The 23,184-nt window shown below is 42.6% G+C and overlaps 1 protein-coding gene across 2 annotated transcripts; it reads left to right on the forward strand.

Annotated features, from left to right (window-relative positions):
• The first annotated feature begins 1 nt into the window (after window position 1).
• CHD1L (chromodomain helicase DNA binding protein 1 like) lies at window positions 2-22,817 on the forward strand. Of its 2 annotated transcripts, XM_059493827.1 has the most exons (23): window positions 2-142; window positions 1,736-1,848; window positions 2,583-2,689; window positions 3,960-4,074; window positions 4,427-4,458; window positions 6,508-6,589; window positions 7,840-8,002; window positions 8,411-8,566; window positions 9,640-9,732; window positions 10,174-10,269; window positions 11,585-11,659; window positions 12,756-12,866; window positions 14,443-14,557; window positions 14,974-15,127; window positions 16,223-16,388; window positions 17,713-17,858; window positions 18,227-18,390; window positions 19,000-19,208; window positions 20,223-20,321; window positions 21,005-21,075; window positions 21,328-21,442; window positions 21,664-21,772; window positions 22,479-22,817. In XM_059493827.1, exons 1-23 carry the CDS (start codon window positions 46-48, stop codon window positions 22,552-22,554), a joined length of 2,664 nt encoding a protein of 887 aa, XP_059349810.1. In that variant the 5' UTR covers window positions 2-45; the 3' UTR covers window positions 22,555-22,817. The 2 variants fall into 2 exon arrangements, with proteins under 2 accessions (XP_059349810.1, XP_059349811.1); XM_059493828.1 differs by lacking the exons at window positions 2-142; window positions 1,736-1,848; window positions 2,583-2,689; window positions 4,427-4,458 and having other exon boundaries at window positions 4,011-4,074.
• The last annotated feature ends 367 nt before the right edge of the window (window positions 22,818-23,184 follow it).

A 23,184-nucleotide genomic window follows, 5' to 3' on the forward strand; every position in this document is an offset into this window, starting at 1 on the left:
AGGCAGCGGGAACGGAGCGGCGGCGGGGGTGATTGGCCTCCCGCCATGTCCCGCTTCTTCCAAGCGCTCCGCCGCGCCGGCGGCGCCCGAGACGGGGGTCCGGGCGTGCAGGAGGCGGACGTGCAGCAGTGGGGGCTGACAGGTCAGCGGGGAGCCCGGGGAAAGGGTCGGCAGGGAGCCTCAGGGCTGTGGGTGCTGTCCGAGATGGCGGGAGGCGGCGGAGGGGCCCCGCGCTGCCTGGCGCTGCCCACCTCATAGAATGGCTTGCGTTGGAAGGGGACTTTGAAGATTATCCAGTTCCAACCCCCCTGCCATGGGCAGGCACGCCTCCCTCTAGACCAGTTTGCCCAAAGCCCCATCCGACTTGGCCTTGAACACCTCGAGGGATGGGACATACACAACTTCCCTGGGCGACCTGTTCCAGTGGCTCACCATCCTCACAGTAAAGATTTTTTCCCTAATATCTAATCTAAATATACTCTCTTTTAACTTGAACACATTCCCTCTTGTCCTGTCGCTGCAGGCTCCTTTAAATAGTCTTGCCTCGTCTTTCCTGTAAGTTCCCTTCGGGTACTGAAAGGCCTCAGTTAGGTCACCCGGTCACACTTTTCCCGCCTGGACAACCCCAGTTCTCTCAGCTGTAGTTGTCTGAGCTCTGTACCAACAGCCCTCAGGCCGGAAATAAATAAAAGTGCAAATAAAGTGGTCAAAGTGAGCTGCAGCTGCTGCAGAGATGGCATTGCTGTCATGCTCTCCGTTCTGTGTGAGCCTTCCCCGGATGCCGCAGTCCCTGGCCTTGGCTCTGTGGGTAGGTGGGTGTTTGGGCCAGGGCTGAGCTCGGCTTTAACCCCCGCGGTGCCTCCGCACAGCCTCAGGCAGCTCTGTGCTTCGGGACAACACGAACAAGGGTTGGCCTGTTCAGTGGCCTCGAAATGGGCCCGAGTTAAAGTGCTTTCCACTGCCTGGAGGGTGATGTTAAAGGGGAGTGCCAGGGCAATCCATCCTGCCCGCACGTTTTCCTTAGCCTGCTGGAAATCCTCACCTCAGTCTGTGGGCTGGTTTGGGTTTGTATTCTGTGGGCTGGTGAGTTACTTCATGCACTCAGTGTGCACATTTTCCCTGAGAGAAGAGAGCAGCAATGCCACAATACAGAGCACTTGAGTCCAAGCACAAGGAAAGGTCTTGCCAACTCCTGTGTGACTTGTTTTGTATTCATTTTGACATATTGTGCCCCATAATAAGGAGTGCAATGGTGGTAGTAGTCACAGTGGCTTATAGTGGAGGTCTGCCTTAGCTTTAAGTACAGAAAATCTAGAAAACATCTTGTTGAGAAATTATTATTATACAATAATAGATTGTGACAAACATTTCTGGTAGCCTAAAGCATGTCCCTGGCTCTAGTACTTACATATTTTAAAAAGTGATTCAGGCTGAAAATCAAGCTATCTTTTAGGAATTCAAAGTACCAGCCTAATTATTAGATCAGGTTCCTTGTACAGTCTGTTGCAATGACTCGGGGCATTTTTGTGTAAGTTTCTGAATATGCTTTAATTTAATTGCTATAACACTGGGGTCTTTGCTGTCTGGGAGGGTAAACCAGCTTCTGCTAAAGGCTGCTGTGCTTTTCCTGTAAGGCAGATGTTTGGGAAGGCCTGTTCTGGGCAGGACCTGTTTCTAGTGTGTGTATGGAGTGCATTGGGTGACTGTAAGTGTAACAAATCATTTTTATTCCCAGGCATTAAACTTCGTCCCTATCAACTGGAAGGTGTAAACTGGCTCGTGCAATGCTATGAAGTCCAGCATGGCTGTATTCTGGGTGATGAGATGGGCCTTGGGAAGACTTGTCAGGTGTGTCTTCTTCTGGAAAATAATCTTTGCTTAAATTTTTGGGTTTTCAGCCTAGTGTTTCTGCAGAACGAAAAAGTACCCTAATTATTCTCCCCCACCCCTTCAGAATTCCTTAGTCAAGTGAGAGCTCATTGTCTTTTTTGTCACTCAAGTCCTGAGTTAAGTCCTCTGTAACTCTAAATAGGTTTCAGGGTTTTGTAAAAAGATGAGTGGCCATTTTATCCAAACACCTTAATGCATAATTCATAGTGTGCAGAGTTGAAGGCACAATATACAGCCAGTACAGGGAAAATAATGTCCTTTTGATGCCCTTGCACCCAGGGATTTTTGTGTTTATCCACGCATGAATTAAAATTTATACATCTAATTTTTTCAGAGGTTTGTTGGATGTTTTTTCAAGTATTTCAGTGGGTTTAAGTTTTGTTGGAAAATGACTGTTTGTGCTTTGGATCAGCTGATTTTATTCAATAGGTCTTAAATTACAAATAGTTTTAGAAAGTGATGCATGGTAGACCTAGTTTGTGACTGTGCAAGAAAGGGGCTTCATATATTGAGGTCATGTTTTAAGATCTAAGCCTTTTTGTCTATATCCCACTTGATCTTCTGTTAACTCTGATTTGTGATAACCTATGGAAGCTAGCTGCAAAGCTCAACAAGGAGACAGCTTATGTAGGATCAGGCTATTGGGTTGAACCCTTCCCTTGTTATAAACAAATATTTTTCTTGCCTTTTAGACCATTTCTCTACTTCTTTATTTGACAAAAAAGTTATCCAACAAAGAGAGATTTCTGATACTTTGTCCTCTGTCAGTTCTGAGCAACTGGAAGGAAGAGCTGGAGAGGTAAGTTTCAACAGTTGTCTGGCTTACTACATTATTGCTCAGACTTGAAATTGCAAAGTTTGCAAGTTGCAAGATTGCAAAGATTGTTTTCAAATGTGCTCACTCCAACACTTTCTTTTTATCCTTTCAAAGGGATAGAAAGTAAAAAGGGAAGCTGCTACTAAACCAACAAATCAATGCAGCCTATGCAGTTAATGCATAGTCTTTACATGCTGTGGTATACATTAATCCATCCATCCTATATTATTGACTGACTTTCAGTCGAAATGCCTCCACTAGCTCCTTTTTATTGATTTGTAACCCTCCCTGCTCAGCCTCTCTTAGGCAAAATCTGCTGAAGACAGCCAGGAATCTTCATAGTAAAAGGTAAGACCCAGGCTGGAGGGCATGCTCACATGTGCACATAAAATACATCCCACCTGTGCATGCAGCCCATCCTCACTGGGGTGACAGTGCTGATGTGTATCAGGGTGACAGGCTGCTGTGCCTGAAATATGTACATCTGTGGTCTCTAGCCCACAGACTCCTTTGAAGAGGAAAGGCTAGAAGTTAAAGGTTACAACAGAAGTCTGTCTGTGTGGCCGTTGGCTGATGCTGTCTCTCAGCATCTGAAGTCATCCAGGTTACATTCTGAAGTGAGCTGGCCTGATTTGGATAGATTTTGGGTTGGAATAGTTGGGGGAAAGTGCATTCCTTCATAGATCAGCAGTGCAGCTTTCCAGAAGGAATATAAGGTAAATAATAGTGGTGGAAAAACATGAGGAGGAATTTTATGGTCCCAACAATTGGAACTGGTTTTATCTGCTCTTTGACTGAGAGAATATATTTTTGAGACCCTGACTTTGACCTCTTTGCTGCAGACATTTTTGTCTTTATTTTAGTATGATTCAGGCCAATTTTTTGGCCTCATCTGGGCTAACTGTATTCATTCACCTGCTTCTTATGAACTTTTTTCAGTTCAGAAGAGCAGCTAGGTCATGAGACTGGTTTTCAGTCATCTGCCTTGGACTCTTCCATCTAAAGGAATGCTGGTTTATTTAGGACTTGTCCAAACCAGAGCCAACAGCTGAGGTGCCAGCCTGATGTGAAAATTATGAAGGAGTGAGATTCAAAAGCTGAGAGCCAGACACATCTCACAGGAGTGTAGGATGTTTGGATAGGAATTCTCATCATCTGTGCAGTGGCTGTATTTGGTAATGAGGTCCAGGGTCATAAGCACATGAAAAGACTTAGCTTGGCTCACTGTTTCTGCTCTTTCTCTTAACAACAGGTTTGCTCCAGGTCTTTCTTTCATAACATATGTAGGCAGCAAGGAAGAGCGACCCAAACTGCAGGAGAATGTGAAAGGAGGCTCTCACTTCCATGCACTCCTGACTACATACGAGGTACATGATGTCTTTGTCACTTCAAAGGGGGGGGCACAAGTTTTCCTTGCCTTTTTGATTCCTCTGTACCTCCCAGTTCATGCCTTGTCAGCCCACAAGTGCTCTCACTTTTACCCTTCTAGTTCTCTTCCCCCCTCTCCCTGGTGGACTGTGAGTGAGAGGGTGTGTGGTGTTAAACCATGACATGCTGAAGGTGTCATGTAGCTGTCATTTTTTTTCCTCAGGTAGTAAGTGCCTTCATTCCACTCTGCTCCATTTCACCATAGTTTGCAAGCAGACAGAAAAGTGCTCTCTTTCTTAACTGATGTATTTACTTAAATTGTAAATCACAGTTCATTTTATTTCATTGCAGATTTGCCTGAAAGATGCAGCATTTCTCAAGTTGTGAGTGTGGTTTTAATTTCTTCAAATTTAAGTCTGGATATCTGTCAACGATTTCTTAAGTGGATATTTTTATGTGCAAGATTCTGTGTTGTTTCACAAGAGACAGGGATGTTCTTGGCTTGTGATTAGAACTTTGCCTTTTCCAACTTTCAGTCTTTAATGTCAGCTAAAATATATGTGAACTTTCCCCAAGGACAGTTTTCAAGCCAGTTAACTCAAAGCAATATGACACATAGTGACTTAGAGCAGTACATTAAATATCAGTCCAGCAGAGGACATCCTCAAGAGCTTCAGGTTATAAAGGTATTAGTTGCAAAATTCACTGAAACTGACCTGCATTAAATAACAGTGATAATGTGCTATCATATCCTGAAGTTTATTACCTCCAGTCACAACTGTGGAGGGCTTATGAAATGTTATGCCTTCTACAAAGACTGATTATTCTGCTGAAATTCAGCCTGTAGGAGGTACTGTCACAGTCATGCAGAATTCCACAGGCATCTACACTTGAAATGAGGAGGAATTTTCCTTTTTTCTTAGCAGTAGTGCCAGTGCCTTGCAGTGGTTTCATGACAAATGCTGGGGGCAGCTATACATAATGAATGGCTCAGTATCTTTATAGAAGCACAAATCCAGTGGCCCCTGCTGGCACAGTTTTGTGTCAGCCAGGCCCACAATGGGCACTCTCCTGTCTTTCAGCAAAGCACCTGTCCTTGGCCACTGCTGCAAGTAGCAGACTGCTGCACATTATGGTAGAAACCAGGTCTAATGAAAGGTAGCCATGACTGTATTGTCATTACAGTTTCATATCATGCTCTGCATTGCTGCATATTATTCTATTTGTTTTAAAGTGTAGCATGCAGGGAGAGCAAGTAGCCAGCCCTAGTATCACAGAAATGTCAGCTCCAGAGTAATTTCCTACTTCTAAAGCTAACAACCTCAAAGCCATGTCACTCAAATTTAAGGTTTTGCCCTTTAGTCTTCCTTCTGAAAAAAAAGTGGTTGCTAATCATTTGTACCTTGCTCTGTGTGGGAGCATTTGGAGCACTTTGTAAGGGAGGGTCAGAGTTATCAGATGTGTCCCCACCACTACTCCTTCCAAGCAGTGTAACAGCACAAATGAGTTGAGCAAGAGCCATGCAGTAATGGAATAAATGAGGGATCAGACTGCTCTGCACATGAGCTTCTGCAGTGCTGCACAGTGCAGAGTCCTTTGGCAATTCAGCTCCTGAGCTCATTGAATAAGAGTAATGACACTTGATTGTTCTGGCAATGGAGAACCTCTCTGATACAGCAGAGAGGGAAATCAAGACAAATAAAAAGGCTATTTAGGAAGAATGTAGGTCACTGTGATTTCAAATGTTGTATTCCACGGGGAAGAGAAGTGTGTGGGTGAGAAAAGATGGAGGTTCATGCTTTCCCTCCCCTGGAAATGACTCTGACGTGGAAGTTGTAACCCTAGTGATAGGGAGGCACAAACACTGAGGGTTGAGAAGATGTGGAGTTTCAAGTAAGCCTAGTGGATCTACTGGATCACCAGTGATTCTGCAGCCTGCTAGAGGACACTCTGCATGCAGCTATATGAACACAGAATAAGTTGAAGCTCCTCTCTTGGGTGATTTGCAAAAGCCTTGGGATCACTCTTACATCACTGCCTCATGATCGTTGCTGTGTTTTTGCACAGGTGCTAGGGCCTAGTTTCATGTCTCTTTTTCTGAATCAGAGACCTCTTTGAATGTTCAACAAACCTGTATTCATGTCATTTTCCTGATAGTAACAGGGGTGGAGAGAGAATCAAGAAATTCGAGTGAATTTTGTTAGTCTTGATTTCTGAAAAAAACTCACCCAGACTGTAGTTAAAAACCTCTGTTGGCTCTTCAAAAACAGTACCTGTGAATTGCACCCCACTTTTGGTGTTTGCTTGTTGTTCATGGGGTGAGACCCACCTCAAGTTGAGCCAAGCAGAGCCACCACTTACTTCAGTCTTTTTGTACTTACAAGAATGAATTGTCAGCCCCTAACTGAAGATGCTCTTTTTTGCTTGTTCAGCTTTAACTGGGCTGCCTTGGTTGTAGATGAAGCTCACAGACTGAAAAATCAAAATTCTCTGCTTTACAAGACACTTTCTGAGGTAAAGTAACTCATCTTTCTTCTAGTGTCTTAAGACTTTTCCCTTTTCAGATTCTCTGTGAATCAATGTGAATCATCCCTTGTTTCCATCAGAGCTGGTGAAAGGATTCCCATTTTTAGTGGCAGAGAGATGAAGGCCTTGTTGGCTTTGCATGGCAGTGGGCAGTATTTGGAGCTGCCCTCTCATTCTGCTTCATGTTTGGGCTTGCCATGTTGGAGCAGTTGGAAAGACTTGGAAAAGTAAAGCAGCCAGACATGGTGCTGAGCCACAGCTGTGCTGCTGCAGGAGTAGATGTCTGGCTGACCTAAGCAACAAGAGGCCATCTCCAGCTCTGGGAGGGTGAAGGAGCCCTTACCTAGCTCATGAAACCTCAAGTCTTGAACTACTGACTTCCACTGTCCCATTTAATGGAGCCACCCTTGTTTACAGGAATTAGGAGAATTGCTCCAGCTTCCAAAGCACTGGCCAGAGCAGCCCAAATGCCTGAGTGAAGGCTGCACTTCCTGTCATGGCAGTGAAACATCAGCGTTTGGTGTGTGCTGGCATCAGCAACAGTGTACTACAATACACCTTGGAAAATAGGGGGTTTTATTGAATTCCTGAAAGTCTTACATATTCTGAACACATTGTCCATGATGTCTCTATAATTCAGGAGCTTTGGTTATAATCACAAAAAAATAGACATGATTCACCTCATCTCTCCTCCTAACCTATTTTCTGTTACCAAACTTGAGAGAAATTTGTATCTTTCCAAAGGTAAACACATTTCTCAAGTCTCTTTGTGGGGATTACTGTGAGCAGCATGGACCTGATAATGTTCCTGTGTTTGTCAGAGTTACTAAGCAAACAGAAATGGAACTTAGTCTGACGCAGTTTCATTTCACTGTCCTATTCCAACTGCATTTTCCAGTTATCCCTCCTTATCTAACATCTAGTGTGTGGTATTAGACTGCAGACTGTATGGACCTGAGCATTTTAATGGAGTTGGTTTTGTACTTTATTCTTATTTTGCTTACACTGAATTCCTTGCACTGGTGCCAGCCCAGTCAGTTTGGAGCTGTTTGACTGTCACACCATACCTCATGTTTGGATGGTTTTGGCAAATCTGCAGCATTCTGTGAGCAGTTCTGTGCTGCCACTCATCTTCTAAGTTAAGCCTAAGAGTGGTGTAGGTGGACTTGTATATTAACTAACTTTTCATTACAGATAGTTTTTCCTAGTAACTTTGTATTATTGCTGGTTTTTTTCAGTTCTCAGTAGGCTTCAGCCTGCTACTCACAGGCACTCCAGTCCAGAACAGCCTCCAGGAACTGTACTCCTTACTCAGCCTTATTGAACCTGACATCTTTCCCCAGGAAAAAGTGAAAGAGTTTGTTGAGTATTACCAAGTTATTGAAAAGGAGAATGAGCCAGGTCAGTAATAAGCAACATTGTGTTTCAGTCAGAACCAGCTTTTATCTTGACTAGGAAACAACCACGTTGTGTCCTCTTTATTTGCTTTCTTTTAATGGTGACAAGCTTTAAAACAAGGCCACAAAAACTAATGGCTACTTTTAAGGCAAGAGCTTTCTTAATGTAGCTCCCAAGTGTTGCAGGCATGCAGCTATGTTTGGTTTCTCTGTTTGTAAAATGTGGCTTGAATGGTTTCACCAATAGATGTGAGAGATGTGAGATTCCTTTTACATTTATTTTGAAAGTGTACTTCGAAAGGTATTGTATAAAGTCCTCACCTTTAACACAGTATTCTCCTCTGGTTTTGTTGGTTTTTTTTTTTTTTTTAATAGTTTTTTGTTTGTTTTATTTTTCCCTGCCTCTGCATAGCCAAAGAATTGCACAGTCTTCTGCAGCCATTTCTACTTCGGAGAGTCAAATCTGAGGTGGCTGCAGAGCTGCCAAAGAAGGTGGAAGTGGTTCTGTACCATGGAATGTCAGTTCTGCAGAAGAAGTACTACAAGGCCATTTTGACAAAAGATCTAGGTAACTGGGCATTTTGAAGTCTATTAATTATTTTTAAAAGCAAAACTAATTCCTATTGTACATGCATGCTCTGTTGTAAACAAGTAGAAGTTACTTTGGTCTGCAGAGTGTGTACAGAATAAATATGCCAAATTTGGGTTGCTTAATTTTTGATTTTAGCTTGTGGCAAAATAAGAGACATATGTGTTGATCTGTTGCTCAGGTATTGTGAGCTAGGAAGGGTCAGCTTGAGGCTCTGCTTTGGGCAGTCTCAAAGTAATTAAAGTAATTAAAGATACTTATCACAAGGTAAGCCTGCTCCTATTTCATGTTTTTGTATTCAAACAAAAGGGTGGTACAAGAAATTTTGGATCTGTGGTTCTCTACAAATTTTCTAATAGTAGCACAGATGCCATAAAGCAAATTTCAACCTACTGGATGCAGATAGGAATTTTATAGGAAACTGCAGGGTTATGTAGACAATGCAACTACTACCATCATGTGGCTTGTGAGTGCTTATTTGTTCTAGGGAAATTAAAACTGGGGAGTTGCAGATGCTTTGTTCTTCTAAGGCATTCTAGCACTTTGCATGAACATCACCTGGAAATCTGAAACTTCCATCTTCTATTCTAGTCAGCATATGTGCATACATTTTTTTTGTTCCTCGCAAAAATGCAACAAGGAGATCTCATTGCCCAGGAGATCTTGACTGTGCTGTATATTTTTTTTTCCGAAAATGCAAATGAACTGCACCAAATTTCTTTGCTTATTTCGATGATTTCACTCAGAAAAATTACAGTGACCTTTTCCAGGGAGTCCAGAAAGTTCAGTGAGTCTGACAAGGCAAAGTAGTGCTTACCAGGGTCTTATTTCTAAAAGCTTGTCCAAAAAGTCACGGAAATTTTTTTTGACCCATGAAAACAGATGTATTAGTCTTGAGATGGGAAATACAAATCCAGATGTGATTCACAGAGAGAAATACTTCAGTGCTGAAGCACTTCAGAGCAGTGCTTAGTAGCAAGACATTCCCAGCCACAGCCATTAATGGAGCATGGGCTTCCCTGCTCTGTTTTTTTCTCTGCTCTGTGTTCCAGATGCGTTTGAAAATGAAACGGGAAGGAAGGTTACACTCCAGAATGTCTTAGTTCAGCTTCGGAAGTGTGTTGCCCACCCATACCTCTTCAATGGTAGGAAAGCACTGTTCTCTTTTGGAACAGAAAAAATCACTTTCTTGATTTATACAGTGGTTTTCTATTATTAGTGTAATGCTTAGAAGAAGCAAGTAATAAACACTCTTGTACTTGAATCAGTAGCAGCTGTGAGTTTGTGACCAGTTCCAACACATGACAGTTCATCAATAATGACAAATAAAGTAAGAGACTGTGTGAAGTCTGAGTTTCTGACTGCAGCTTTCTATTTCTATGTCTTCTGTCATCTAAACAAAGAAATCACAATGCTTAGTGAACTACTGAGGGTGTCATTTGGAGATAGAGAAAGACCATCACTTCTCAAGCAAGCATTGTGTGGCTCCGCTCAGCAAAAGCGACAGTGCAGACACACTGAGGCTTACCACAGACTTGTTATTTCTGTGGTATTAACTGTGCTTTTGAAACTCCTTTCTGTTCCAGGTGTTGAGCCAGAACCCTTTGAGATTGGAGACCATATTGTTGAAGCCAGTGGCAAGATGTGTTTGTTGGATAAACTCCTTTCATTCTTGTATGCTGGATATGTGTTGTGGGGATGGGGTTGACATAGGGAGAAAAAATTAACTGGGAAAGCAAGCTACATTATTTAGCCATAGACTGAGCAGTTGTTTTTCACCACACAAGCACTGACTTATTTATTCCACGTTACTCACTACCTGAAAGAAGTAAAACAAGCTGTATTGGAGATGGTAGAGGAACCTTGAGGATTACTGCACACTGCTATGTCTGGCTAAACCATCTTGTATTCAGCTGGGAGCAGGTGTACTAACAGCATTGCTATTGTTGTTATATTATGGACACAGATTTTCAGGTGCATTTTCACCAGCATTTCTCAAAGCACTTGACTAATTCTCTCACATGCTCTCATATTTGCCATATTTGAGAACCTGGGACAATAACCATGTGACTTGGTATTCAGCATATCTGCTTTGATTGTGAGTTTCCTATGCCTCAGTTGAGTTCCTTTGTGCTAGCGTATCTGTGTTAGCCTGGGAGGCACAATCCATGGCAAATGGGAAAAAGAAAAACCCAAGGATAAACTGAAACTTCAGAAGTTTTGGCATTGATGTTCACAATCCCTTGTGTTGTGCTCTGGTGAGTTCAGAACCTGGAATTCAAAGACCAAAGTACAGAGCTTCAACAGCCCTTGTGAAGTTCTGATGTGGCTTCGTTATCTTTTTCCTGCTGTGGAGCACGTTGTGAGTGGCAACCTCTCCACTGAATGTGTTTGCTGCAGGACCAGCCCTGTGCAAATTCTGCACTTGAAAATGTCTGTGTTCTGCTCTAGGGTGAAGTCTGATTTAAATACAGCACTGTCTGAGGCCTAGGGCTGGGAGGGAGGGGAGTTGATTTCTTAACACACCTTTGTAGGTAGAGCTTGATCTTTGAAGGTTATTTGCTGGAGAAGGAGATGTTCTGCTGTTACAGAGATGCTGATATTACATTTTCTCAGAATTTCAGATATGCATTGCAGTGTGTGATTTGAGAGCAGTCATGTGGTGAAGAAAACCTCATCATAGGCTGAAGCTGGGGTCCTTTTAGACAGGCTCCTCACCAGCCTGTATCCAGCCAGCAGCAGAGCTATGCCAGAGCCCTGTTACTTCTCTGACTCCACACTCTGGACAGGGCAAATGATGATGGCAGATGGAGCTTAACTGATTGCATTTAGATGTGCAGCTGAAAATGTGTGATAAGGGAACAGGCTATGATTCTGGGAGGCCTTGCTTTGTAACGGGGACTAATAATGACTGGTTAAGCCATTGTGACCCCCAGCAGGCTGTGAAATGCTGTCACAGTGTGCTTGAGGATCACAGGGTTTCATGTTCTTCTTGCAGAGGCCACCGTGTGTTGCTCTTTTCTCAGATGACTCAACTCCTTGATATCCTGCAGGACTACATGGACTATAGAGGTATGTTCTGCACACTCTGATAGGAGAGGGCTTATCCTAATGATCTCTGCCAGATATTGTTCCTGTGATTTTGGTTGATCCGCCTGGGATGGGGAAAGAAATGTGATGAAGCTTTATAAGATAGGTTCTTATAAGATAGGGACCATATTCCTGCAGCAGCTCTGTGAGTTGGAGGGTCTTGAGTTCAGCTCTTTGCTGTTACCAGCTTCCTGAAATGAGCTGGCAGTTATGTGTTCCTCGAAGTCGCTTTTGTGCCTTGATGAAGTGGAGCTGACAAATGGCAGGGTAGCTATGTTTCATTATATGCCTGTGTTCAGTTGTGTACCTGTGTCCTGAAGTAATTGCAGTAAAGGCAATAGGCTTGCTCTGGATTCACTTTGTCCAGCACAAAACACAAACTGAGCCACAGTTATACCAGGAAATTAATTTTTGATTAAAACAGTTGTTGACAGTGGGGCCCCAACATGTCTGAGGGCAGGTTAGATCAGACCATTTTTGGCAAGGTTAGCAATGTGTTCTTGGGACGTTTCCTTTTGTTTCAATCCACGTGGCTCCATGCCTACTTAGGATTTCCCATGAAAGAGGCTTTTGTTTGGTGTTTATGGTTTTGGACGACTAATAATGTAGGATAAAGCCAAATGTTGTGCCATATCCCATACTGCATGCTCACAGCAAAGCACACTGAAGGCCGTGGGAGTTTGGATAAGGAAGATCTGATGGTTCTTGGCCTGCTTTGTAGGGCCAACAGCCAGCACAGCATAGTCTGAAATGGGACTGTGTGCTAATGTTCTTTTACTTGGGCTCTGAATTTTCCTGTTGTGTTTCCAAGCAGTAAATTAAATGTTAGGAGTCTCTGCTTCGGAGTCAGCTAAATTACTCTTTACCAACAGTCAATCTGGAAATCAGGGTCATTACCTCAGTTTATACGAGGTTTAACTGGGAAAAAATGAAGGAATTGAAGGCAATTAAATGAGAACCAAGCCAGGAGGATATGACACAAAAATATTCAGGACAGCAATGAGACAATAAAGAATGAGATAAGAGGGTAAGAGCAAAGGCAAAGTTTCAGAAACATTCATGCTGTTTGTTTGGAAAGGCTACAGCTATGAGCGGCTGGATGGCTCTGTTAGGGGTGAGGAGAGACACCTTGCCATCAAGAACTTTGGTCAACAGCCCATCTTTATCTTCCTGCTGAGCACCAGAGCAGGTAAGTAAGGAGAGACAAACAAACCATCTTGCTTCTGCACTCTTACTTTATTCCCTCTGGTAAGGTTTCAGGAAATTCTGAATCCCCCAGAGCCTGCTTGTGTGGGGGATTTTTGAAGGAGACAGGACACATCCTGAACTTGGGTCTTTCATCTAGGACATCTGTTTTCTGTGCTTTCCTTTTGGCAGTTGATGCCAAGATCCTTTTCATATTGCAGCCTCTTGAGTTTATTTTATTCCAAGTTCCATAATGCCTGTCTCTGTGCCAGTTTGAGCTTAAGGAATCTCACTACCATTTTATTTCTGCAAGCATCATCTTTAGGCAGGAACAGACTTCCTTTAAGTAAGCTGGTGGAATTGCTTCTCAAGTTTGCTGAACATGGACGTGCTCTTTAGCTGGCAGACAGACTGAAACGAGAGTCTTTTAGTGTCCCAAGGCTGCAGAGAACTCCATGGGACTGCCATCTGTGCTGCTTCCCCTCTTTGCTCCCTGGGCAGGTCTGTGTCTTCTACAGTTTCAAACCTCCCTGTCTTTCTGTTCAAACAAGCACAGAGCCAGGCTTCTGCTTGTCTCCAGAGGAAGAATCCACACTGCTTGGTCTCAAACATCAAACTGGAACCAGCTCTGCCTTTGGGCTTCTGGTTAAACTTGCATTGATGAGCCTACACCACAGGGCACAGAGGAGAGCACGCAGTGAAGGGAAGACCCTAATGCTGGATGTGTGTCAGGAGTCTGTGTGTCTGTCAACACAGTGCCTGAGCTCTCCCTCCCATGCCAGCCACACTTAGGGTTGTTTTTTACTGCACACTGCTATGTCTGGCCAAAGCATCTTGAATTCATCTGGGAGCAGGTGTGCTAACAGTATTGCCATTGTTGTTACATTATGGACACGGATTTTCAGGTGCATGACTGTCTCCACTTGCAGGGATATTCTGATTACAGGGAACGTGTCTTGTCATGAGCTGGGGGAAATGTAAGGCAGCAGACTGTCCCCTGTTAACTACACAATGTGGTCACAGTAGAGTTATTGTAAAATGTAAAATTAACTGGGTTTTAAATTTTTTTTTTATTTCATGAGAGCCCAAGTTCTAACCTCAAAACCTTTAGGTCTCATAAACGCCTGGTCTCTGATTATTGTATAGTTTGGCTTGGTCTTTTCCACTGTTTCAGTGCTGTATTTACAGCTGGTTCTGTGCTGCAGCCAAGTCATGACTCGGACAGTTCCTTAGGGGTTTCAGGGAAGCCCATCCTTGCAGGGATAACCTGCCTGCCAGCAGAAGAATTATGTCCATGTTCATCAGTCTTGACAATCAGTCCCTTTTGCATTGGTTCACTCACACCCTATGTTTTTTGATTACGTTGCATTGTACAGCTTCTTTTTTGGACTGGTGCAGAAACCTGGAAGCTGGAAATGGAAGGCTTACCCATCTGTCTAGATCCTTATGAGACTTAGATTTGAGTTTGAGAGATGGATTGGATTAGATACAGTTGATCAGATCTGACAGAACTTTGCACAGCATAAATTCTCCAGCTCCTCCTTTATTTTCTGTTGGTGACCTTCTTCTTTTGTTTGTAGGTGGAGTTGGCATGAATCTGACAGCAGCAGATACAGTTATTTTTACTGATAGTGATTTTAACCCACAAAATGACTTGCAAGCAATAGCAAGAGCTCACCGGATTGGGCAGCACAGGTGAGAAATGTCACTACTTGTGGTTGGTTGCTAACTCTCTTGGCCTCTCAGTATTACTTTCCCTTTCCATAGGTTAAAGTATGAGGATAGATTGAAGATCAAAGGGGAGCAGAGAGGATTTTGTGTCTTCATTTTCCAACTGCAGCCTCATACAGTCTTGTCCTTGTCATGTATGCAGGGTGGGAACTTTGTAAATTTGGAGTAGGAGATGGAGGGTGGAGGTTTGTCTGCACTTTCGCAGTGCGCCTTTCTCCTGTGTCAAGCAGAATTGAATCAGCATCACTTTTCTGCTGATTAGTTTTACTCATTTTGTTCTTGCCTTCTTTATCTACCAAAGGAGTGGGTGAGGGGGTAGTAAATACCTTAGTGCACCCTGAAACAAAGTAAGTAATAAGAATTTTCCTAAACTTTTCAAGGCCTGTAAAAATTATTCGTTTGATTGGGCGAGATACAGTTGAAGAAATCATCTACCGAAGAGCTGCCTCGAAGCTCCGGCTGACCAATGCCATTGTTGAAGGGGGACAGTTTGCTCTAGGAGCACCCAAGTCTCAGGCAACAGCAGAGTTGCAGGTAAACCAGAATTGTATCCTCAATTTGACTCCAGTAACCACCTTAGAAATGTGCAAGAATGTTTCTGTGTTTACGCTGGATTTGAATTTCTACAAAGAGTTGTGCATTGACATGACAGCTTTTGTATGTAGGAACCAAAATGACATCCCAGGTCCAGACAGCATCTGATGTTTGAAGACAGTTTTTGCAATTTTGAAGTGCATTCATTGTGGAAAAAGGGTGTGTTCTCTTGGAGAAGAGGGGAAGACAGAACCTTTCTTTGTCTTACTTGCTTTTTAATTATAATTAGTGGAAATTACAAAAGTGGAAGCTGGGCTCATTGTTTCTTGAACTGATCTGTCTCTACTGCCTTTCTCTCACAAACAGAGCTGATAAGAGGTCAGGTGACAACCTAGTCAGCTTTTGGTTGTTAGTCTGAAACTCAGTCAACCTTCTTTTGGCCTCTTGGCAAATACAGTGTCTCAGGAGTCAGGGCATGATTTATAATTCTGACCTGAAAGCTGAGGTTTGTGTTGAGAACTTGGCTTCAAAACATCAAGCGAAGTGACATTTAAGGGAGCATATCCCCTGCATGCAGCTAAACCTAGGAGAGGTTTGGATTTAGTGTATCCTTTCCCCCTCTGCCTGCCCTTCCTGCCCCATTTGTGTGTATCCAGCAATTAAAGTTTCTGTGGGAGAAGTGGAACTGAGCCCATAGGAAATTCCATGCTGTTATTTTTCTCCCCTTGGATTTTTATGGTATTTAGGCTTTTGTTTTAAACGAGTTGAGGGCAAAAGTAAGCCTGGCCTTTCTGGCTATGAAGAAAGCTGCTTGAATGCAGTCAGTACAGTGCTATTTTGTCATTTAGCCCTGAAGAAAAACGACTGCTCAAGTCTGGATGAGTTATGATTATTGGAGATATGTTGTTGGGGCTTGTCCTGGCAGGTGCTGGGAGAATGGGGCATATTAAAAAATAAGTATTTTGACAGGCAGCCTTAAAGCTTAGGTTCCACCACTCATACATCCTTTGCTTTTAAGCCTGAGAAGCTTGAGACATGGGATTGACATGGAATTAGAGGATAATAATGCTGAACTTCCCCTTCTCTTTGTTAAAGCTGAGTGAAATCTTGAAATTTGGCCTGGATAAATTGCTCTCCTCTGAGGGAAGTACTGTACAGGATGTGGAGCTAGAAAGCATCCTTGGAGAGACAAAAGGAGGGCAGTGGATAATGGACACTGTGCTGCCACAAAAGGAACAGAATGAAGAGGAAAATACAGAGAGTAAGTTAAGAATCTAATAGCTGTGTCACTTGAGTGCTAGTAAAGAAGGCTTCCCACGCAGGGATGCATTTTTCAGGCAATAAGTAGAAAAGCAGAGTTGTAACGAAGTTACTTGGATTTTGTTTGTGGCCTATCCACAAACTTTACTTCCGAGTCTTTATGGGTATTTTTGTTCTTTTTTTCTGTTCTTATTTGCCTGTTTGTAAGATAATGTTAACAATACTTGCCCAGTTTTGGTGGCTGAGAGTTGAATTCCTTCTGATATTTTAATACCTCAGATAGAAATTCCTGAGAAATGGGGAAATATTAATATTGTAGCTACTGCTTTTCCCACAGAGAACCATTAATATAGATCTATAGTTTTGGAGATGTTATAGTAAGTTAAGGAAAGGCTGTGTAGCAGGTGTTTAGTTTTTTATCTCCAAATAAAGGATTATTGGCTATGAAAATCTAAAAGGTGAGATAAGAAACACAGAGTCATGGTGTCTATAGAACTGAAACAAACCTACTCTGTCTTCAAAACTCTACTTTCCAGCCCAAATGTCACCCAGTTGTGGTTAATTTTTCATTAAGCAGCCCTGTACTACCTGAAAATAAATTCTAAGGATATTTCCCTCTTCCAGTGCCTTCTTTCCCCAAGAAAGACTGAATTTTTGTCTGGGTACAGAGCAGCACTTAAATATAAATTTGTGACTGAAGCTGAAATGTGGCTCTGCAGGACAGTTATTGTCCACCCAGGAGCAATTCCTGGCAATGAGTAATTATTTGCTGAGAGTTAGCAAAGAGTGGTATTTTCTGGTGGTGACTTAAAAGAGGGGCAGTGGTACCACACTGTGTAATAAGTATAGGGAAAATAACTCAGGTGGTGAGCAGCAACCCTGGGCTGCCAGAGTTCTGTGCTTTCATTTCATTTGGGAAGTCAAAAGCAAAAAATTTGCTTTCCCTTTTCAAGAGCTGCCTGTAACTACATAGCAGAGCTGAATGAATTCTCTACTGGCAGAGATGGAATGACCAAAGAGAACAGCGATGGAACCACAATTTAAAATAATTAATTAAATGAAATAGGAAGAAAGCTTCCTTGCCAGTCTAAACATGTTAAATTATCTTAAATTAAAAGCTTTTGTCAGAGGAAGCAAATCTTGATTCTCCTGTTTATACATGATACTGACTCTGGTCATACCAAAAAGTTGTGAGAGTGAAGATCTTTCTCTGCTAAGGGTAGAAAAATGTCACAGAAGAGCCAGATTTGTTTTTGATCTCACAGTTCATTTTGGGTGTTAGTAGGTTTCAGTTCCTTTTCACACTTTTTAATTATTTTTTAAAGATCACATGTACGTGTATGAAGGCAAAGATTATTCAAAAGAGCCCAGCAAAGAAGACAAAAAAGCATTTGATCAGCTTTTGGATCTTCAGAAAGCATTGATTGAAGAGACCAGTAAGGAAGGGAGAGCTCTCCGGAACAAAGCAAACGTAAGGCAGATGTGACAAGGAACATGATGCTCTTTCATTTACTTGTGGAAAATGAAACTTGGCAGTTTTCTCTCTTTACCTACAGCTTGCAGAAGGCATGTTAAAAGATTTGGATGTCAGTGTACTAAAGTTGGCTCTGGAATCAGGGCTTGACAATTCAGCAGTTCTGCTAACAGATCTGAGATATGCTGTTGAGGGCACTTCTATAAACTCGGGTCACAAAACCACATATTATGTGATAATTGAATTCTGATGATTAAGACTTGTGGGCAAGTAAACAAATGGGAAAGGAATGTAGGTTAAGGAGGGCATCAGGCATGGCTTTCAGATGAGCAGTTTGTTTCTGTGATACCTCTTTCTTTCTCCAGGCCCTTCTCACAGGCCTTCGGGAGCAGTCAGCCAGGAGGAAGCACTTGCTGAGTGAAGAGGAGCTGGAGGCTCGGAGGAAGAAGCGCCAAGAAGCAGCAGCAAAGAGAGCAAGGCTCATGGAGGAAAAGAAGGCAGCAAAAGCAGAGGCAGAGCACAAGAAAAAGTATGGTTTGTATTGCATCTGCCACTTGTAAATTGATGTCTGTTGTACTGTACTCTTGGAATGTGTCTGATTGATGGAAATAATATGCTTAAACTGCATAACATGGGGATGTGAAGGTGGAAAAATGGCTTGAGTCCCTAGCAGGGTTCTTTCCTCTTGAATACCCTGCCTGACATTACTTTAATTCATAGAGGATGTCCTGAACAAGAGCCCCATGTCTGATTGTACAATCAAGGAGTGTTTGGGAGAAGCTTTCTGAATGTCACAGTTGGCCCCTACAGATTGCTCTGACATCTGTGACTCTCTGGCACATCTTAACTTTCTCCTTCTTGTTTCCCAGGTGTTCTTCCTTTTCACCACTCCAAACAGCTCCTTGCCCTTTGCTATGTGCTCACTTTTTCCATGCCTGCAATTGGCTTATCACATTGGCATGTGGCTCCTAATATTATAAAGAAGAACTTTGGTAACCATTGTTCTGGCCTAAAATGGGAAGGGAGCAGAGGGAATGCAGGTCTAGGTCTCCTGTGTTTCACTGCAATGATTTAAACCAAGCTGTGTGCCCCCATCTTTGATTTTCATTGAACATCTTCTTTCTTCTCTTGGTTTCAGGATGGCCTGGTGGGAGGCCAATCATTACACATCTACCTGCCTTCCTTCAGAGGAAAGTGGCTCAGAGGAGGAGTTTGTGGAGGATGAGTTGGGGCAGAATGTGGATTTAGATTACAAAGATGGAGACCAGAACCGTATTAAATATGTCATGGGAGATGTAACCCACCCCCAAGCAGGAGAGGAAGATGCCATCATTGTCCATTGCCTAGGTGGGACTTATGAACAACAGGAGTATTGTTGGGTGGGGTGAACAAGGAGCTGAATTGTCCCTAATTGTTCCACAGTTTCTAATTATGAAATAATTTGAATTTGAGTCTGACTTAATCTCAACTGGTGCAGAGGCAATACAGCTTTTATTCCAGCATGTATAACCCACATAAGTCCTAGCAAGATGTGCAAGGGTTTTCGCATGCTTGCTCTGGATTTATGGGTAAACCTCTTCAAAATTTCAACCCCTGTAAGGCTTGAAATTTTATATCTGTGGCTAAATAGTGACAGTTGATAGCAGGGCCTTTTGTTTATCCTGTGGAAGCTGTAGGAATCAAACTGAGATGCTGAAATTCATCTTCTTTTTCCAGTCAGCAGAGAGAGACAGACACTTCCAGATGCTGAGGTCAGAGTTTCTTGGTGGTTGTCTCTCAACACTGACAGTACAGAGGCTCTAGGCTAGTCTCCTAAGTTAAGGCCCTCTTTTAAGGCATTAAAGACATTAAAAGGAGTTCCTCCTGAAGCAGTGTTGGAGCTGCTCTCTCTCCAGGGCCACAGCAAAACATCAACATCTGCTTTGGCTTATGTTACACTATGCATGAAAGGTCATTTTTGAAGTGCAAATGCCAAGTATTAGTGAAAAAACTGCTAATATCAAGTACCTGGTGTGGGAAGCCCTAAGCACCAATGTGGGGACATACCACATGCATGCTCTGTGTACCTATATGTATGTATGTGAGGATACTGTCAGGTTTATATGCTCAGTGCTATGGCTAGTGCTCATTTCAGCAAGAGTAAGGAATTTTTCAGGAAACTATGATAAGTTTGTTTTTCTCCAGGGCTGAGGTTTATCCTTTAGGATAGTCCCTTGAATAGTGGTTGACTTAAGTTTGTATGTAGTTCCCATATCTGGTTTTGATAATCATTCATTGCTTGTGTACAGAGCAGGTGCCTTTCCTGCAGGGGTGGTCTCAACCTCATTTCTGAAAGGAGTCTAACTTGTTATTCCATTCTAGATGACTCCGGCCGCTGGGGAAGGGGTGGTTTATTCACTGCTCTAGAGGCTCGTTCTGATCAGCCCAGGAAAATATATGAGATGGCAGGAAAGATGAAAGGTAAGAGATTAAAATATGACCTGAGGCCAAGACACTTGAACGAGGTAAAACCCCAGTGACACTGCAGGAGTGAAGTGCCTGGATACTTCAATATTCATGTGTTTTACTCTTTCTCTGGACATGTGCATCGCTAGCTCTCAAAGCAGTACTTCAGCAGGTGCTATGACGTGGCTTGTTTGGAGTGTGAGAACTCTGTGTAGGGGCTGATCATTCCAATCCATCCTGCAAGTCATAAAAAATGGGGAAAACTTGTACATTATTCACAGAGTGTTTTTCACTAAATAAGACAGAGCACTGCATCTTCTGTCAAAGTGCTTTCAAGAAGGATGAAAGCCACCTCAGGCACCATTCACCTGAGCCTTTGCTTCCCTCCAAGCACTAATCTTTTTCTGAGCATATATTAGCAGTTTTGAGATACCTGCAGCTGGTTAGGAATTAACATCTTGCTATAAGATGGAGCTGTTGATCTTTCTAATTTCCTGCAAGATGCTTTCTTCTCATTTCAGTGTCTCTCTTTCCATTTGTTGTCTTTAATTGGGATGTGTGTGTGATTGTGTGGCTTGGGGGAAAATGTTTGTCTGCAGAGAATAATACAGAATGTGACAGTGAAATCACTGCTTCATTGACTGCTTGTTTACTCTTCAGGACTGATTTTTTATTGTCCTGTTCTTTTCTCTGGACAGACCTGGAGTTAGGAGGAACCCTGCTATTCCCTATTGATGATAAAAAATCCAGGAAAAAAGGACAAGATTTGGTGAGAAGGAGAAGCTCTTTCCTGTTTTGCTCTATCCATATGTTTTTGAAGCTGTGTGAAATGAACCTTATGTCTTTTTCACAATAATGGCACTGATTACTGAATATGGCTAAGTTGCAGTTAAATATTAGACATAATGAGTTCTTCATTTATGAAAGGTAAAAGTTAGTAATGCAGTTTTCCAGCACTGTCACTGTGTCTCTTAGTACTGTATATAGATTGTATTTCAAGTTAATTGTGTTTTCTCCTTAGCTGGCCTTGATTGTAGCTCAGCACCGAGATCGGTCCAACAACTTGTCTGGCATTAAGCTGTCAGCTTTGGAAAAGGGCCTGAAGAAGATTTATTTAGCAGCCAAGAAAAGGAATGGTAAGTGTCTGTGCAATAGAACAGCAAATCTGTACATGTGTAGTTGCACCTAAAGATGATGACCAGTTTCCACCTCTCAAATCTGTACGTGTGGTTGCACCTAAAGATGATGACCAATTTCCTCCTCTCTGCTGTTTTTTTCTGAAGTGAAGTGAGATCTCCATTGCAGATAGGCTGCTCAGAAGTATTTCTTCTCTTTATTGTCTCTGTTCCCTCCTCAGCAACAGTGCATCTCCCACGGATTGGGTATGCAACCAAAGGCTTCAACTGGTACGGCACCGAGCGGCTCATCCGAAAGCACCTGGCAGCTCGGGGTGTGCCCACTCTTGTGTATCCTTTTGGAGCGTGTCTCGTTCTGTTCACCAGCTAGTACTGAAAGGATCCTGTAAATATCTTGGTAAATGCAAGGCAAGGAAGTGAGGCGAGGCACAGATGCCACAGTCCAGCTAAAAAAACTGGTTTCTCTCACTTTGCTGTCAGTATCCAGTATTTCTGACAGCATCCAGGTACTCAAAGCCTTAGCATTTTGGGTGATAATGACAGATGAGTGTGATTCAGCGTGCCTGTCAGGATTTGTTAGAACCAGGTGCTAGTCTTCTGTTGACAGCATGGACTTACCTGTATATGCCACATCTGTGGGGGGACATGACTGGAATTTCAGATTAATAGAAGTGACTCAGAAAGCAGAAAAAGTGAGAATATAAAAAAACATTACAATGTTTTTTATATCACCAAACAGGTGATAGCCTGCTTCCTTGGCTGAATGTGATGAAAATTGGTGTGTTAGGACAGGCTTAGGAAGGCTTTCACCTTCCAGGAAAGGAAGCAGGTTTACAAGGAGGCTCTGTTTTGTCACTTCTTTTGGAAGATGTGCATTTGCTATACAAACACTGTCAGCAATTCCATGAAACCAAAAACCTGAAACAAAGACAAAAGTATTCAGAGTATTCTGGCTCTTTTCCTTGGTAAATCTGTTAGTGGACACGTTGTCTGGTACTTGTTGACACTTGACAGCATTTCCTTGACATTCTATTAGATACTACTTCTCTAGGAATAAAGGTTCTTCTGCTTCACAGCCATATTCATCTTCAACAACAGTCTCAAAGCCATGAAGATGGACTAATTTCACCAAGAACATGCACAAAAAGTGACCATCACTCAGGCAGTCCATGTGCATTCATGTCAGAAACATGGGTTGCACAGCCATTATTCACACCTGTACCTCTCTGCTGTGACTGGCCCCAACATTTGCATGTTGTCAGTGGCTCTGGAGTGGAATGAGATTCTCCCTGGCTTCAGAGTCCAAAGAGGAAGGATCTTGGCTCAATCCCAGACCTCTTTCAGAGATGGAAAATTAAACTTTTAACTGATGGTCCATTGTTATCCCTTACATTAAGTTATTGTTAGGGCTTGGAATACAGTATTGTTTAGCTGTATTTCCCTGCCCCCTCACTCCCTCTCATATTTCATACCTTATCTCACTCTACCTCTTTTCAATCAGCTTTTTAGTGGTTACCTGGCATTCAGTCTCACATCCACACAGAGCTCAGCAGAAAGGAACCTATCAACTGTATGATAACCACACAGGATAAATTGTTTATACTTTTCTCATTTCTCAGAAATCCATTTCACTTGTATATGTTCAAATATAAAATTGAGCTACCTAATCATGTGGTTATAGTCTAACAAAATGCTGACCAGTATCCTTGGCAAAGGTGTGCAAGGCTGCCAAAATTTGAGAC

The sequence above is a fragment of the Ammospiza nelsoni genome, chromosome 2 (genome assembly GCF_027579445.1).
Source record: "Ammospiza nelsoni isolate bAmmNel1 chromosome 2, bAmmNel1.pri, whole genome shotgun sequence".
NCBI classification, from domain to species: Eukaryota; Metazoa; Chordata; class Aves; order Passeriformes; family Passerellidae; genus Ammospiza; species Ammospiza nelsoni.

Coding starts and splice junctions, on each gene's coding strand:
- CHD1L (XM_059493827.1), top strand. CDS start 46: ATGTCCCGCTTCTTCCAAGCGCTCCGCCGCGCCGGCGGCGCCCGAGAC. Junction 21,443..21,663: donor AGCAGCCAAGAAAAGGAATG/GTAAGTGTCTGT, acceptor TTCCCTCCTCAG/CAACAGTGCATCTCCCACGG. Junction 21,773..22,478: donor CGGGGTGTGCCCACTCTTGT/GTATCCTTTTGG, acceptor ACATTCTATTAG/ATACTACTTCTCTAGGAATA.